Source organism: Meles meles, chromosome 14 (assembly GCF_922984935.1).
Source record: "Meles meles chromosome 14, mMelMel3.1 paternal haplotype, whole genome shotgun sequence".
NCBI lineage: Eukaryota > Metazoa > Chordata > Mammalia > Carnivora > Mustelidae > Meles > Meles meles.
The window spans coordinates 23,077,271-23,092,846 of NC_060079.1; the positions used below are offsets into that span (position 1 = coordinate 23,077,271).

At 47.9% G+C, this 15,576-nt stretch overlaps 1 protein-coding gene across 1 annotated transcript in view; it reads right to left on the reverse strand.

Annotated features, from left to right (window-relative positions):
- Positions 1-4,626: 4,626 nt before the first annotated feature.
- Positions 4,627-15,576, reverse strand: part of FAM124A (family with sequence similarity 124 member A) — a 108,063-nt gene continuing 97,113 nt past the window's right edge. The window contains exon 4 of the mRNA XM_046028167.1: positions 4,627-8,024. Coding sequence (XP_045884123.1) covers positions 7,212-8,024 — 813 coding nt within the window. The 3' untranslated portion in view covers positions 4,627-7,211. The remainder of the gene's footprint in view (positions 8,025-15,576) is intronic.

Consider the following 15,576-nt stretch of genomic DNA (forward strand, 5'->3'; position numbering starts at 1 on the left):
TTTGTTCCTTAGAATGGCCCTATGAACGAGGCCCCCTTTCTTAAAATATTATTAAACTTGCTGACTATTTCCGTATCCTCTTCATTTTGGCTCTGAGGCGAGCGCCCTGCAGCCAGCTCTGATCTGCTCCACTTTGCCAATAAAGAAACCAAGGGTGAGAAATGAAGTTTTTTGATCAGGGTCACACAGCCAGTAAGTCTCAGGGATGACATTCAAATCTGGGTTTTTGAACGTGAATGAGGAGGAGAGAGAAGAAACCATTCACAGTACTGAAGAACCGCGGGGCAGAGGGAGCTGGTCTTGCCTGGTGTGTCCGTTGGGTGTGCCAGTTTGGTGTGGGTCACACTGATTCGGGAACCAGATGCGTGCATGTGAGGAATGCAGGTAGCTGAAGGTTTAGGTCCGTCCCATAGGGAAGCGTGTGAACTGAATGAGCGAGAGAGGCAAGGTTTGGAAGAGCAGGACTGGAACCAGGCAGGGTTCCTGGGGATGACCGCATGTGTTTGGGTCACACTCCTGAACTTGCTGCCAGGTGCCCCGAGTGCCCCCTTCCGTAACTTCAGCCAGTTCACTGTGTCCAGCAGAGGCATGAAGGCAAAGCTAGACAGGGAATCACTCCCGGGCGGTCTGCGGCAGGGCTGTGAGCTCAGACATGGACAAAGGAGCAGAGGGGTCCCTGCAGGTCTGCCTAGCCAGCTCAGGTGATAATCCTAGGGCCCAGACTGCTGCTAAGCTTTATGGCCAAGGAGGATTCCAGAACCGCCGGCGTGGGGTGATTTCCTTGTATTGGGCACAGGAGGCTCATTCTGCAGGAAGTGGAACATAACTCTTGGAGTGGAAATAATATGAGGACGGTCCCCACCGTACAGATCAACTTCCTCCGTCGTGCTGGGCTGCGTTTCCAGTCCTCAGACAACTTCCAAGGGTGGAGGACCTGACAGTCAATCCATTCTACCTGTTAATGTCGTCTTGTGTCTTCCCTCCTTGGAGTTGGATGCATCTTATGGGATAGGGAGGGAGGCTGAGGGGGAGGCGGGTGGCTCTGGTCCAGGCTGGATTGGGGGTGGGGGTGAGCTCGCTGCTGAAAGCAGTGCAGACTCAGGTGGGGTAAGTCATTTGGGAAGTCAGAGCAGGTGTGTAAGTTGCATGGAGGTTGGCCAAGTGGCAAGGATGGTGGAGTGGAAGGGGTGAGCCTCCATGGAGGGGTGAGACAGCAACCGCGGGGTGACTAGGACTGCGGCGAGGGGGCAGTGGAGCGTGTAGATGCCACACAGGCCCAGGGTGCAGTGGTCAGCAGTGGACCAGCCAATCTGGAACCCCAAGCAGAGAGGAGGCGGGAAGGCAGAATGGGTTTCACAGGCTTGAGGGACAGGCGGGTTAGGGAAGGGAGTTGGGTGGTAAAGGCACAAGGTCTGGCTTTGTGGCAGTGGCTTGAAATGGAGGAAGGAGAAGAGCCAGGAGGCTGAGCATGTGATGATAGAAAGACAGTTTCCCATCAGGTGGAATTCTGTCCAGAGACGTGGTGTCCAGAGGCACAAGGAGAACCTGTGTTGTGAGAAGCATCTGGAAGGCCACCCTTGTCTGTGTTCCCTGCCACCGAGGATTGTGGGGAGCCTGGAGCCTGGCGGGCAGAGCAGGTGCCCCTTCGCAGCCCGAGGGGAGGGAGGGAAACTCAGCCTTAGTTCCACAGCGGCTGTGTCGTAGGTAGCCCGGGAGGCTTTCATGTAAATGACACAATTTAAGTCTCATTATCCTCCAAGGTAGATATTCTTGTCCGTGTCTTACAGATGATCTAATGGGGGCTCAGGGAAGTGAAATAACTTGCCCTTGGTTCACAGAGTGAATGAACCCGTTCAGTCCTGGGTCCCCAGCACCAGCCTGACACGCAGCGGAACTCAGTAAGTGTTTGCTGAATGATAAGCCAATCCACGAAGAGCAATGAAGGAGGTGCGGGGACCCGAATCCCTATGGGTTCTCCAGAAGCTCCGGGAGGGGTGCTGAGGGAATTTATAAGTTATGTGGAAGGGCTTCTCTGTGCCGGAAGCCTCTCTTAACGGGGAGGTTAGGGAATGGAGTGGATTTTGGGGCCACAGGGCAAGGGTGAGGTTGCAGAGGGGCTCAGGAGATGGGGAGACTCTAGGCTTGCAGGCTGAAACTGGGGATTTCAGCGGTTCAGAGACCGCTGGTCTCTCAGGAGGATGTCGGCCTCACCCCCTGCCCTCCACTTGCCAAACTACAGATTGGGTCTCAAGAGACTGGAGGAAGCCAGCCTTTAGAATTTCCACTGAGGGCCAAATTTCCGTCTCCCCACAATATGGCTGGAGAGGTCTAGGGAGGTTCACCTGAAGCCTGAGCCGTGTCCGCTCCTCTAGGTCTTATAAATTCCAGCCTTCAATCAAGAAAGCTATCCTCTTGGACCAAACCAGTAACCTTTGAGACAAAATCCTTCATGGAAATCCCCTTCTGAGAAAGTAATTTTAGAAACTGTGTCAAGAAAAATGTGGTTCCCATTGAGGAATAACCTTGAGACAACGTTAACAATGAGGATAAGACAATGTCACTAGATCTTCAAACTCCACAGAACTGCGTTATTCATGTTTCCCTTTTTGCTTTGGCTCTTGGGAAGGTCTTCCCCGGCAGTTACGTTTTTCTTTATCGTTGGTGTATTTACGGACTCTTTTCTCCCTAGCCCTGATTTTCTACTTCTATCTGCATTGTCTTAAGTCCTTGTGGTTTCAATTGCCTCAGTACCTTGTAGAAATAATTAAATGCAGAGTAAAAAAATGGAAGAGAAATGGTTCCTTTTTGTTCATCTGGGTGGAGCCGTCTTCAGGAAAAGGGGGCTGCTTGACCTCCTGGCTAGGGCGGCCACCAGGTGGCACCAAAGCTTCCCCACAGCCGGCCAGCGCGGTGACTTGGCCTCAAAGTATTCTATTCATCAGGCCCTTTTTTGGATTGTGCCACGAACATGTAGAGCTCTTCCTGTCCAAAAGGTTCTGGGTTTTGTTGTTCTGGAAATTGGGCAGGGCTGACCTAAGGAAGCCTGGCTGGCTTCTTTCAGACATTCGACTTACAAGACAAACGTGTCAGATGGGGTGGTTGTGGTGATTCTCACCCAGACCACACCAGTTAGGGGCTGTGCCCCATGTGTGGAAACATTTTTTCTATGCCATCTTAGGCAACAGGAGGTGGGACCCTTATCACAGATGGAGAGATTAGGGAGCATGTCGTAAGGGCACAGAGAAGGGGCGTTTTCAGCTTCACCAAATACTCTGGTGACTTCTGTTTTGAATGGATATATTGATCCTAATTCTGAGCACAAAACTGGATGATAGTTATCACATCTCTAAAACAGAAGTTGTTAAAAAGACTCAAGTGTGCCGACATTACCATTAAGGTTTGCTTCTGTTATTCATATGATGGGATTTAAAGACATTTTGTGTTTGGACTTCTGTTCCCAAAGATTGGAGAAAAGCCTTCAGTGAAGGTTGGAAGAGTGTGATTATATACAAATATATAGATTCAGCTTCTTTACCCTTCCTGGGTAAAGGAATTTTTATAATGTGATGTCAATTTCTCATGTTATTTTCTCAAACCTCTGCTGGATCCGATCAATTGTATTTCCAGAGAATTAAAGAGAAACAGAATCCTATAAATCCTAGGAGACATCTATGTTCAGACCAGGAACATGGAGCAATGCAGTGGGCAGGGATGGGGAGGAAGACCATTGGGCTGTTCCCACTGCTCTCCTGAAATGCAGACATGAGATCATTGACCATAACTGGGTCATGTCCATCTGGGGGTTTGGGAGGGAGAAGCTCTCCACAGTTAGTTTTATTTACCCTCAAAAATCTCTTCCAGGAATTCAAGTCTACTTAGGTGTTTCTTACCTGATGAATAGGAGAATTCATTCATCTTCAGAAAGCCCAGGAGGAGGATAGATTTCTCCTGCGTGTCTCCTGAATTACGTGGGGCTGATGATATCAGCTGTGGGTTCAGAGGTCTTCCCAGTAAAAGTAAAATTTGGTCTAACCTGGAATACTAGACAGTGTAGTCCAACTGGCTTCCATGTGATTATTCCCTTGTACTGGGTCACAGGGCTCAAGGGACACCCAGCACTATAAGCCATTTTGTACAACCACATGTCTGCACTCCCAGAATATAAGTATCTTTGGTAGCTCACCACTCCGCCCCCATGGGTGACCCAAGATGATTTTTGGAGGGCTTGGCTGGTCAGTTAGGAACTGTCTAAGAAACATCTCATCTTTATAGTGGCTCCTTGGTGGTGCTTAGGTGACATGATGGGATTGTGAGCAGTAACTTGGGGAGTCTTTTTGGAGAAGAGACAAGGGATGGGTTGTGAACTAGACTGGGACACTTAGTAGCCCCCTCTCCCCCTCCCCTGGGCCATGCTGTGGGGAGGTGTAAGGCCAAGAAGACAAGAGACCGGGTTCCATTAAATAACAAAAAAACAAAACAAAAAAAAACCCCAAAACCACAACAAAACCCCCCCAAAAAACCTAGGGCTAAAATCTAGATTTCCTATACCTCAGAGCCCAGTCCAGGAGAGAAATAATTTGAGATAGCTTCATGTTTTTTAATTGAACACATTTATTGAGCATTTACAGTAGGCCAGCCTCCATCACAACAACAGCAATCCAAAAGTCAGGATCCCACAGTGGGTATCAGGAGCCTTCCCGGATGAGGAAAATTCTAGAGTCCAGAAGTGGAAGCCAGGCCTTTGTCAGTAGGTCTCTGTGACATTCTTCTGCACAGAGGGTACTGCCACTCCGGAGCACAGCCTGGGAGGGAGGCGGGGGGAATGCCCGAGTGTGGTCTGTGCTGGGTTCCTCCATTCTCCCCTCATGTTCTGGGGGCATCTTGCATTTCCTGCTTTTGAATGGTGTCGCCGACATCTTTGAGGTCCCTCAGTTGGTAGACTGGACTGTGCTGAGGGTGGGTTACTAAGAAGGGGTGAGGCCAGAGAGCATCACGGTTTGGGTTCCGAAGTAATCGTAGGGGTGCATGCAAGTATGTTAAACTAAACTCAGGGCACGGATGGGGCAAGCCAGGAGGAGCCATCACTTGACGGTGGTCCATTTGTTTATGCCTCATTGACCTTTGCTGCTCACGAGCTGGCGTCAACACCTCGGAGTTATTTTTCTCCTTCCTAACATTAACCTGTTGTTTCTCATCCCCCTGCTGCCTTGAGTCACATTTCCGGATGGGAGGTGGATGGCTAGTGGCTTACTAAGAACCATCTCTGCACAAAGAAGCCCCTCAGGGCCCTGAGCCCTGTGCTTCTGGGGTCACCGACATGACAGGAGGATCCTGTGGCAGCAGAGGGCTGAGGACGCAGATCCTTTATTGCTGACTGTGCCCGAGGTCCTAGATCAGCCTCTCTTTAGCACAAGGTTTGGTCTGTTCTCGTAAATAAGATTTGATTGGAACCCAGCCATTCCCGCTCACCCACACATCTCCCCTGGCTGTTTCCACGCTCCGATGACAGAGCGGGGTATTTGCAACAGAAACCAAATGGCTGGCAAAACCTACCACGTTTGTTATCTAGCCCTTTCTAGAAAATTTGTTTGCTCCTGGCCTAAAAGTAGAAGAGACCATGTTTTTATTTACTTAACTTGGAGAATCTTATCATTTGGGTGTTGGGGACAGGATCTAAGGTTCGCACTGCAGGAATGGCAAAGGCTTCACGGCTGCCTGGAGAGCAGTGTTGAAATGGATCCTGAGGCTGTGTGCAGACTGATGTGGGTGCTTTCAGAGAGGGGAAAGCTGGGCGAGGGGTCACGGAGGCAAGGAGCACCAGACTAGGAAGTGAGCAAGGCCAGGAAGTCCATGCTCCTGTTTCCCAAAGGGAGGTAGCAGGCAGGCACAGCTCGGCGTCACCGTGCCCCAGGCTCGGCACTGCTGAGGTCGGAGTTGTAAACATGCCCTCACTGAGTGGGAGAGGGAGAGAGGTGCTATTTAAAGATCACTCATGCTTCAACAGAAGCAGAAAACAGGCAGAAAAGGTTAAGGTTGGGCTAGAGCGCCAGCTTTAATTAAGGCTTCTATGCACTCGTGGAAGGCTGGCGATGAAACGGGGTCTGTCCAGTACAACGTTTTGGATAAAACTTCCCATTTGGAGAAGATGGGGGCCTTTATTAATTTGTGCCATCAAAGTGCCACTGAAAAAGGTTGCAGGTTGATTAGAAACAGATCAGGGTGTGTGGTAATACATGTTTACTGGAGAGAGCAGTATAAAGTGTGGCTCCTGTCCTTTATATACATACATATATACATAGCCCTTGGATGGTGGTTTTTAAAATGGAACTGTCTTAAGCCTAGCTACCCCTATGACGGATATATCCTGTTATCTTGTGACTCCAGCGAATGGTTCTTCAGGGAGCCCCATAAATCCCGGGAGTGGAGTGGTCTCCTGTAGACTCCACTTGTTACAGTGAGGTGTTGTTGAAAAGTGGATGCGAATCTGGTTTTTGGAACTCAGATCATATTTTGATTCCACCAAGAGTCTGTTACTCAGGATAAATCCTTATAAAGTATATCAGCTACTTTTGCATTAATTCAGATTTTCAGATGCGCACGGCATCACAGCGAGGCATTACCGCAGCCTGATAGGCTTTTCACTGTATTATCAAGCTGACTTTTCGCACTATCAGCACTACCTGGAAATTCTTAGAGCCACCGTTGCCTGGTGATGCAAATATGTATGCAGAATCCAGTAAGCCGTACGTTACGTTACTGCGCACTAATCTCTCATACAGGTCACTTAGTAGCTTTCCCACATTCAACATTTTGGCTTTAATTGTTTTTCCTTCACAGCATGAAAAACTGCCGAATCAGCTCCGGCTGACTAGGTTTTCTTTTCATTTCAAATAATGATACGAAGCATTTAAATTGTATTAAGTGCACTAAACCATATCTCAAAAGGAATTGGGTTTCAAAAAAAATTTTACAACTTAAGCTCGAGAATTTATTTGCATAAAAATGCGAGTGTTTTTCCAGCAAGTCTCTAAAACGTGCCACCTCTCAGGTGAGAATAGGTGGTGTGGCCCCCGTGCTAGCGAGCCCGTGAGAAGGACGGGATTTCCCACAGACCAGGGGGAGCGGGCTGAGAGCACGCACGGGTGGCGTGCAGACGCAGTGGGGCAGTAGGACCTGGGTCTGTGTGTCTGGAACACAAGAGCAGAGGGTGTTCAGATGTAGAATTCCTCCATGTCATTGTCCACGGGTCCGGCCAGCATTGGGGGCGGCGGGGCGTCTCTGCCCGCGGTCTGCTCAGTGCGGGGAGCATCACAGGGAGGCTCTGGGGAGGACTCTGTGCGTGAGGAAGGGCCGCGAGTGGGGGGAGCCGCAGCAGCAGCTGGGGCTGAGGAGCTGCAAGACCCTTTGGTGAAGAAAGGGAGGGAAGCCCAGGCGGTCTCTGTGGTCCCCGCACTCCCGGTGGGCAGCGGTCCTTCTCTGAAACCCTTGGGCTTTGACCAGGGGCTGCTGCACCTTTCAGGGGGGAGGGTTGCTTCCACAGTGCTGCAGAACCGACTGGGTGCTGAATAGGCAGAGACCACAGAGAGGTCTGAGGAGGACAGCCGGAGGCCCGTGTCCACGTCGGTCTCCTGGGCCCCCTCCAGGTCATCGATGGAGAGGAGGTGGCTGTGCCTCGCCTCCGTCGCCCTGTGCCCTGGGCCATCTGTGTTTGAAAACCACTGTGGTAGAGCTGAGGAGCCCGGCAAGCAGTCTCCTGTGGGCAAACAAAACAAGGACTTGCTTCTCTGGAAGGACCAGGGGAGGCTGGGAGGGCTGCCGGCTTGTCTGGCAGCTTCTTGCGGATGCCCGGTTGGCCGGCCTGTCTGGCCAGGGCCCGGGTGTGAGCTGTCCGGTAGGGGCTGCTGGCTGCTGCCAGGCGTCCGGCTCGGGGTGGTGGTGCTCGGGGAAGGCATGGAAGGAGGTCTTTGCTCGGATGCGTGGTGGCTTCTACCGGCCTTGGGAAACCTCTTGTGCACCCTTTGCGCCTGTAGGGGAAGAGGGCGCATCATGTTAGCGTAGGACTGGGATCACTGGCGAGGAGGATGTTAACTCGAAACTTCCGGCAGTGCCGTGGCACTCAAACGTTACCAGATAAGCTCATTCTCCAAACTCTAAAGCCAAGAGGTAGCAGAGTTTGGGTGAGTGTGGACCCGGCTTCTCAGCCTGAGGAGACCTCTCTGAACCTGGGAGGAGATGCAGCCCTTGGCTGCCGTCGGGGCTACTGTTATTTCAAGGACATAGGGAGGGCTGCTTGCTGCCTGGATTCACCACAAGCATGAGGGCCTGGCCGAGCGTGAGGATGCTGAGATGAGGATACCAGTAAATAGAAAAAGAACGTTTGAAGGGCGTGTCTCTCTCCAACCAAAGCAGCACTGTTCGAATGTAACTGATGGGAAGATGGGGGTGATCAGGGTAGGGTAGTACAGTCTTAGGTCAGGTCAGCTGTGAGATTGCCAGGCTATGTCCCAGGGGCAGTGGCCCATGGCTCAGGGTGGTAAATCTTTGATGAGTGAGGGGCTATCAGGAAATTAGCATTTATTCTCTTGCTGTCTGGAACCAGACTCTTCCATACTCTCTGCCCTGCAGGGACTGGACAGGAGGGGGTGCTGCTGGCTACTGCCAGACCCCACGGAAGCCCCTTAGGGCTTGGACAAGCACTGTCTCCCTCTAACACCTCACTCTGTTCTGCTCTTCCCCCCACCCTCCCTGCAGCGCACCAGGGACCTGCTTCTCTTCTGTGGAACTGGGGACCTCTATACAAGACAGTCTCCATCTGGTCTAGCTCAGTGCCCAAGTGTACAGGCCAAACTTACTATGCAAAATTTCCATTACATAATGGATTTAGGGACAGTGGGTCTGGCCCTATTTCGTATGGATCATCTAATTTATGAATCCTTGAAATAAGGGTCCTGAGTGTGGCTTACTACCTAGGATCTTTCCTGGCACCCAGCAGGCCCTTCCCTATACAACAGACACCCTTGCTTCCCTATTAAATGGGAACTAGGTTTTCCCACAGCCACTTGAGAGATATGGGTGAATGTAAAATACATTTATTTTGTATCTATTACAGGTGAAGGAGGGGAAACTAAAATGAGACTCCGTGTTTGACCACACGAAGCTTACCTTTCATTGAAAGATAAGAGAAAGAAATCGCTTGGGCAAGAACCTGAGGACGGGCACAACGAGAGGGCTGTGGAGAGACCATGCACACCTGCCCCGTGGGAGCAGAGGAGTCTGCAAAGGAGGTGGCCCCACAGGTGAGCCTTTGAGATGCACAGCTGGCCTCCCGCTGATGGCATGGGTGGGGAGGAGGCTGCGCTGGAGAGAGGCCAACCCAAACAGGCTGACTGTTAGCAGGGAGGCAACAAGTGTGGAGGGGGTGCGGGGCTGACAAACAGCCGGCTTGATTACAGTCGAGGTGTGTGAAGAAAAGCAGTGATGAAGTTCACGTGGGAATGGAGTCTAGCGCTGTTCTGGTCAAGGAGACCGTGGCTAGGTAAGAAATCTACATACTCATCCTTATGTTGCAGTCTTAATTCTGTTATTCATGTATGACCATTCCTTCCACTGATTTCTAAGGTCTTTGCCTACTTGCAGATCTCTCCTAATCTTACACAGTCTGATTCATTCTTTCAATCTCAACACTAACTGAGGGTCTTCTCCATGGGTGTGTTTAAGTTTTGAATGGGTTATTAAAGGTGCGTCAAGATACTGCTCTCTTTTACCAGCAGCCTCTTGCACCACAGAAAACATTCTAATTCTCATTTTCTATGGGATCTTTGGTGGGAGAAAGGGCCGGAGGGCCAGGCACATTAATTTTGAACAAGACTTAATCTAAGCCCCTAACAATGAACAATACAGTGTTCAAGGATGATAAAGTGAGCCGCGATGAGAAAGTGAGTGACAACACATGGACCATGTTTGGGCACAAAGGAGGGAGAGGCTGATTTTGCTGAGAGCTGAGGCAGCATGGGGAGAGGGTAGGAAAAGCTTGCCTTGGGCAGTCATACTTGGACAAAGTCTTGGAGGTGCACAAGGTGCCCTCCAACTGGGGGGCGACCAGTGTGGCATGGAGGCACGCTCATGCACAGAAGCAGCCTGATCAGAGGCTGTAGGTGTGAACCAAAGCAAGAGGGGAGCCCTGAGAGGAGTCTCGTCAGGGTGGGCCCCAAATCATGTGTTCATGTAAGTCCCCTGCACTTTAAAACCGGAAGACTTGAAAGCCAGATGGTGACACGGCCAAGTCTGTGGCTGAGGCATAAAGGAGAAAGGACTGGATGGGGAGGAAGACCGGTGGTAGAAAGCATTTTAGAAGATACTGCTGTAGTCTTTCACTTTGTAAGATCTGTGACAAGCCACATTCCCGGTTGCTTGCCCGAGTGTCTTCCCAAGCATCAATTCAGATATTCAGGTCTTTGTACGGATTATCTGTCCAACCTCCTGATCCTCTCCTTAAATTTCAGTCTCTATGTTCTGTGGTGTGTGTCCCCATGGCCTGATGATTCTAGTCTTGCCCTTTCTGTACAGTCCACTGAAATTTCCAAGTCGTTCTGCCAAAGGTGGCTTAAGGAACCGAAGGTCAAAGTAGCACTTATGGAGATTTTTGATGTCCAAGTTATTGATCTTTGAAGAACATGGTGCAAAATGCTTTTGGTACAGCCTGTAAGTGGGTACAGTGTGGTTCTCCTGATGGTCTCAATCATTTGAATCTGGCTAAACAAAAAAAGATAAGTCATGAAGTTCTTGAGAGAAGGAAGTCCTCGGGTATGGAGGACACTTTGGGAGGGGAGAGGCAATGTTTATTAATCAAGCTGTGAATCTAGGATTTTCCCCAAGGGCCCATTCCCCAGGGTGCCCCGATGTAGTTCTTATTTGGTAAATGCACATGACCCTATAACTTCCATCTTTGGAGCCTTACTCAAGGAGCTTGCATTTGGTAAGCGTGTTTGCATTCTGAATCTGCCTGAAAAAGGAAGCCTCCATGAGGATTGCTTCATGAGCATCAAAAGACCAAGGTTGCCATGAAAGAAACTGCCTGGGGACATCTAAATCTTCCTGCTATCAGGGGGCAGAATGGTGTTAAATTTGATTTAAAACCAGGAACAATTGGCACAGGACAAACAATTGGTGGTTTTGAAGGGATTTTTACCTCTGTGCTTGTTCAATGGAAACCTACCTGTGCTCTCTCATTTTGGCTCCATCATGAAGGCAGAAGCTCAGATAAACCGGGAATTACCTGCCTTGAAGAGAGGACACACCCCATGTTGGTTACTGGTGCTTCCACGGGGCACCTGGGCTGGTGGGGTTCCAGCTGGACCAGCACTGGCTGGTGTTAAGGGCAGGGTCGGGGGGCAGGGAGTTGCAGGAGGGTGGCTGTGAGCCTCCACCTCTCCCTCCACCCCAGCTCCCACGCTGAGTGCACGGGGAATGTGTTTGCTGCAAATCTGGTGGTATTCTCCAGCTCTGCAGAGAAGTCAGCTTCAGAAGCAGCGGCTGGTCTATCTTAAAGACAACTCACATAGACACTGGATGGAGCTTCTTTCCATGCCCTTCTCCTGGCTGTGCCTCCGTTTCTGGCCTCTCTTGTCTGCTTGTCTAACTTGACCAGGAACAGTACAGGCTGAGAATGAATCATTTAATATTCCAGGAAACTCTCCCTCAGGTGACCTTTCCAGAGTAAAAAACACCCTGTGGGCCCTCCTTCCAGGGAAGTCTCTCTCCGCCTGGCCTCGGGCTCTCAGGGCTGCCTTCTGTGACAGCAGCCATGGGCCTTGGAGTCCCCTGCCTTTCTCTCTGAAGCAGTGCAGGCTGCTGACTCACTGGAAGCCAGTGGTTCCTCCCTTCGCTATTTATGGAACAGAATAGCGTTAGATAAATGAATCTGCTTCAGGCAACTAGCCAGGGAGATCTGGTTATGTCTCTGAAATCACAAAGCAGTGACATGAGGCAGTCACCCCAGAATCTTCTCCGGCAACTTTGAGCCTAGGCAGTTTGCAGTTAGGAACATGAAGAAGTCTGAGCTGAGGCTTCTTTTTCAGTGATCTGGGTGTCAGTAGGCTCATGTCCCGGCCCATGGGTAGAACCCCTGGTGAAGGGGACCCTGCCCTGACCCAGTAACCCTGGGCAGTGTCACACTGGAATTCTCTCTCATTCTCACACCTCCTCTTTCTGAGAAGGGTCATTTCCTCTTGTGTCCTTGGTGCAAATACAACCAGGGTGACAATGTGTGCCGAGTAATGAGACAGCAATAGAAATTTTCATCCAGCGACTAACAAAAACATTAGGGGCAACTCAAGGAAATTGGGCAATGGGTTCACACGAAAAATCAGATTTTTGTTCTGAAGAAAAATGCATCTTGCTTCCCATTTTACTGTCCTCTGGGAAGTTTTCATATAGCCTATGTTGTCTTTGAAATTATTTAAAACATTTAAAGTTGTTTAAAAACTTTTTAAAGATTTTTATTAGAGAGCATGAGCAGGGGTGGGGGAGAGGCATTGGGAGAGGGAGAAGCAGGCTCCCTGCTGAGCAGGGAGCCCAATGTGGGGCTCGATCCCAGGGCCCTGAGATCATGACCTGAGCCAAAGGCAGATGCTTACCCGACTGAGCCACCCAGGTGCCCCTAAAAATTATTTAAAATAGAAATGATTAAAATAATTCTTCTTGAAATATAGTTGATATATAAAAAATAGAATCACCATAATAAGCCTAGTTAATCACCACACATCCCCCATGAGCTCAAAATGGGAGCTGGCTGTGGTGGGGGGAGGCTCACGGCCACATTCCTGCAACCCTTACCCCAGGCCCTTCCATTACCACCAGCTAGTACTGGTCCAGCTGGAACCCCACCTGCCCAGCTAGCGCTTCCACGGTGCACCTGAGCCCCCCTCTGGTGACCAACATCAGGTGCATCCTCTCTTCAAAGCAGCATAATTTAGGGTTTACCTGAACCCCTGCCTTCATGACGGAGTCAAAAATCAGACAGCACAAGTAGTTTTCCGTTAAACAAGCACAGTGGTGAAGATCTCTGCAAAACCACCAAGTGTTTGTCCTCTGCCAGTCATTCCTGATTTTAAGCAAAAAAAAAAAAAAAAAGTTTTTCTTGTAATGCAAACTCTTAATCTTCTCTCTTAGTAGTGTTCAATACACAACCAGGTATTGCTAACCAGTCATTAAGCTGTGTCACATCTCCAGGGCTTATGTATTTTACAACTGAAAGTACAACTTTGAACAGCTTACTCCCCATCCCCCAATCTGTTCTCTGTATCTGTGAGTTTGTTTGAATTCCACATCGAAGGAAGATCATAGGGTACCTTTCCCTGACTTGTTTGCTTTAGCATACTGCCTTTGAAGTCTATCTGTGTTGTTGCAAATGGTGGGATTTCCTTCGTTATGACTGAAAAAATATATTTTTCTTTATACATTCATCTGCTGATGGGCACACAGGTGGCTTCCGTGTCTTGGCCATTGTAAATAGTGCCGTAATGTACATGCAGGGGGGGGGGCAAGTTCTTTGTGGGTGTTTTCATTTTCTTCGATGAATACTCAGAAGTGGAATTGCTGGATCTTCTGGGAATTCTATTTTTAGTTGTTGAGGAACCTCCATAAGGTTTTCCACGGTGGCTGCAGCAATTTCCATTCCCACCAACAGCCTTCACTCCACATCCTCGACAACATACTATTTCTTGTCTGATACTAGCCGCTCTGATGGGCATAACACTTGGTTTAGATTCGCATTTCCCTGATGAGGAGCGATCCTGGGCACCGTCTTATAGACCTGCTGGCCATCTGAATGTCTTCTAGAGAACAATCTCTATTCAGATTCTCTGCCCATTTTTTAATCAGGTTCTTTGCTACTGAGTTATGTGAATTCTTTACGTATTTGGATATTAACCGCTTATCAGATAAACATTTGCAAATATTTTCTCCCACTCAGTAGGTTGCCTTTTCATTTTGTTGATGGTTCATTTTGTTGATGGTTTCCTTTGCTGTGCAGATGCCTTCTCCTTTGATGCCGACCCACTGTTTATTTTGGCTTTTATTGTTTTCCTTTTGGTGTCAAATTGAAAAAAAATCACTCGGACTGATGCCATGCAGCTTACCTGTTATCTTCTAGGGATTTCATCATTTTAGTTCTTATGTTCAAAGTTTAATCCACTTTGAGTTCATTTTCGTGTATGGTATAAAACAGTGGTCCAGTTTCATTTGTTTTAATGTGGCTGTCCAGTTTTCCCAGTACCATCTACTGAAGAAACTGTCCATTCCACATTGTATATTCATGGCTCCACTGTTGTAAATCAACCAACCATGTATGTGTGAAATTATTTCTGGGCTCTCTATTCTGTTCTCGGGTCTATGTATCTGTTTTTATGCCAGTATCATTTGTATGGCTACAGCTTTGTAATGTAGTTTGAAATCAGGAAGTGTGATGCCTCTGGCTTTGTTGTTCTTTCTTAATTAAGATTACTGTAAGCTGACTAACATAACACAGTAAAAAAACTAAAAAAAAATTAAGATTGCTTTGGCTCTTCAGAATTTTTTTGTGGTTGCATACCAATCTTAGGATTATTTGTTCTAGGTCTATAAAAAATACCACTGATATTAATAAGGATTGCATCGAATATATAGATTGTTTTAGACTGTATGGACATTTTTACAATATTGATCCTTCTAATCCATCAGCATGGAATACCTTTCCATTATTTGTATCTTCTTGCGTTTCCTTCCTCAGAGTCTTACAGTTTTCCATGTATGGCCTTTCACCTTGGTTAAAATTCATTCTTAGGTATTTTATTCTTTTGGTAAAATTAGAAATAGGATTGTTTTCTTAATTTCGCTTATGGATTATTGGTGTATAGAAATGCAACACATTTTTATATATTGATATTATATTCTGCAACATTACTGAATTCATTTACCAGTTTTGACAGTTTTTTTTAAATTTTATTTTAGTATAGGCTTAAGGGTTTTCTCTATATAATGTTATGTCATCTGCCAATAATGACAGTTTTACTTCTTCCTTTCCAATTTGGGTGCCTTTTATTTCTTTTTCTTGCCTAATATCTCTAAGACTTGCAGTATTATGTCGAATAAAAGCAGTAAGGTGCGAATCTTTGTCTTGTTTCTGGTCTTAGAGGAAAAGTTTTCTGCTTTTTCACAACTGTGTATGAGGTTAGCTGTGGGCTATTATATATGCCCTTTATTATGTTGAGGTATGTTTCTTCTGTTCCCAACCTATCCAGAATTGTAAATGTTGAATTTCGTCAAATTCAAATGTTGAATTTCTTTATTTTATTGTAAATGTTGAATTTCGTCAAATTCAAATGTTGAATTTCTTTCTGCATCAATTTAGATGATCATATAATGTTTATCTGTCCTTTGATAATATAGTGTGTAACCCTGATATGTGGATGTTGAACCATCTTTGCCTCCCTGGAATAAATCCCACTCAATCACGGTATATCATCCTTTCGAAACTCTCTGGACTTCTTGGATCTGCAGGTCTGTTTCCTTCCCTAGGTTAGGAGAGTTTTCATCCAT